The 240-nt window shown below is 58.8% G+C and overlaps 1 protein-coding gene across 1 annotated transcript in view; it reads right to left on the bottom strand.

Moving 5' to 3' along the window:
- The window catches only part of LOC125045727 (alkylglycerol monooxygenase-like), a 6,271-nt gene continuing 6,031 nt past the window's right edge, over positions 1-240 (bottom strand). The window contains exon 3 of the mRNA XM_047643158.1: positions 1-240. This exon is cut by the window's right edge and continues 8 nt beyond it. Within this exon, the coding sequence (XP_047499114.1) occupies positions 1-240 (240 nt within the window).

Genomic DNA, 240 nt, shown 5'->3' with positions numbered 1-240 from the left:
TCAGTGACCCCTCGTCCACCTCCGACCATCAGTGACCTCTCGTCCACCTCCGACCTCCAGTGACCTCTCTTCCACCTCTGACCTCCAGTGACCTACCTCATGCCACACGGAATTCATGGACTGCGGCTGCTCCACGAGGCCGTAGACGATCTCCTCGTCCTCCTTCTCCTCCTGGAAAGTGCCGAAGATCCTGTCCCAGATGATGAGGAGGCTGCCGTAGTTCTTGTCGAGGCACCACTT

The sequence above is a fragment of the Penaeus chinensis genome, chromosome 37 (assembly GCF_019202785.1).
Source record: "Penaeus chinensis breed Huanghai No. 1 chromosome 37, ASM1920278v2, whole genome shotgun sequence".
Classification (NCBI taxonomy): domain Eukaryota; kingdom Metazoa; phylum Arthropoda; class Malacostraca; order Decapoda; family Penaeidae; genus Penaeus; species Penaeus chinensis.
Note: the sequence above shows the minus strand (reverse complement) of the source record. Positions and strands in the feature narration are given on the sequence as shown.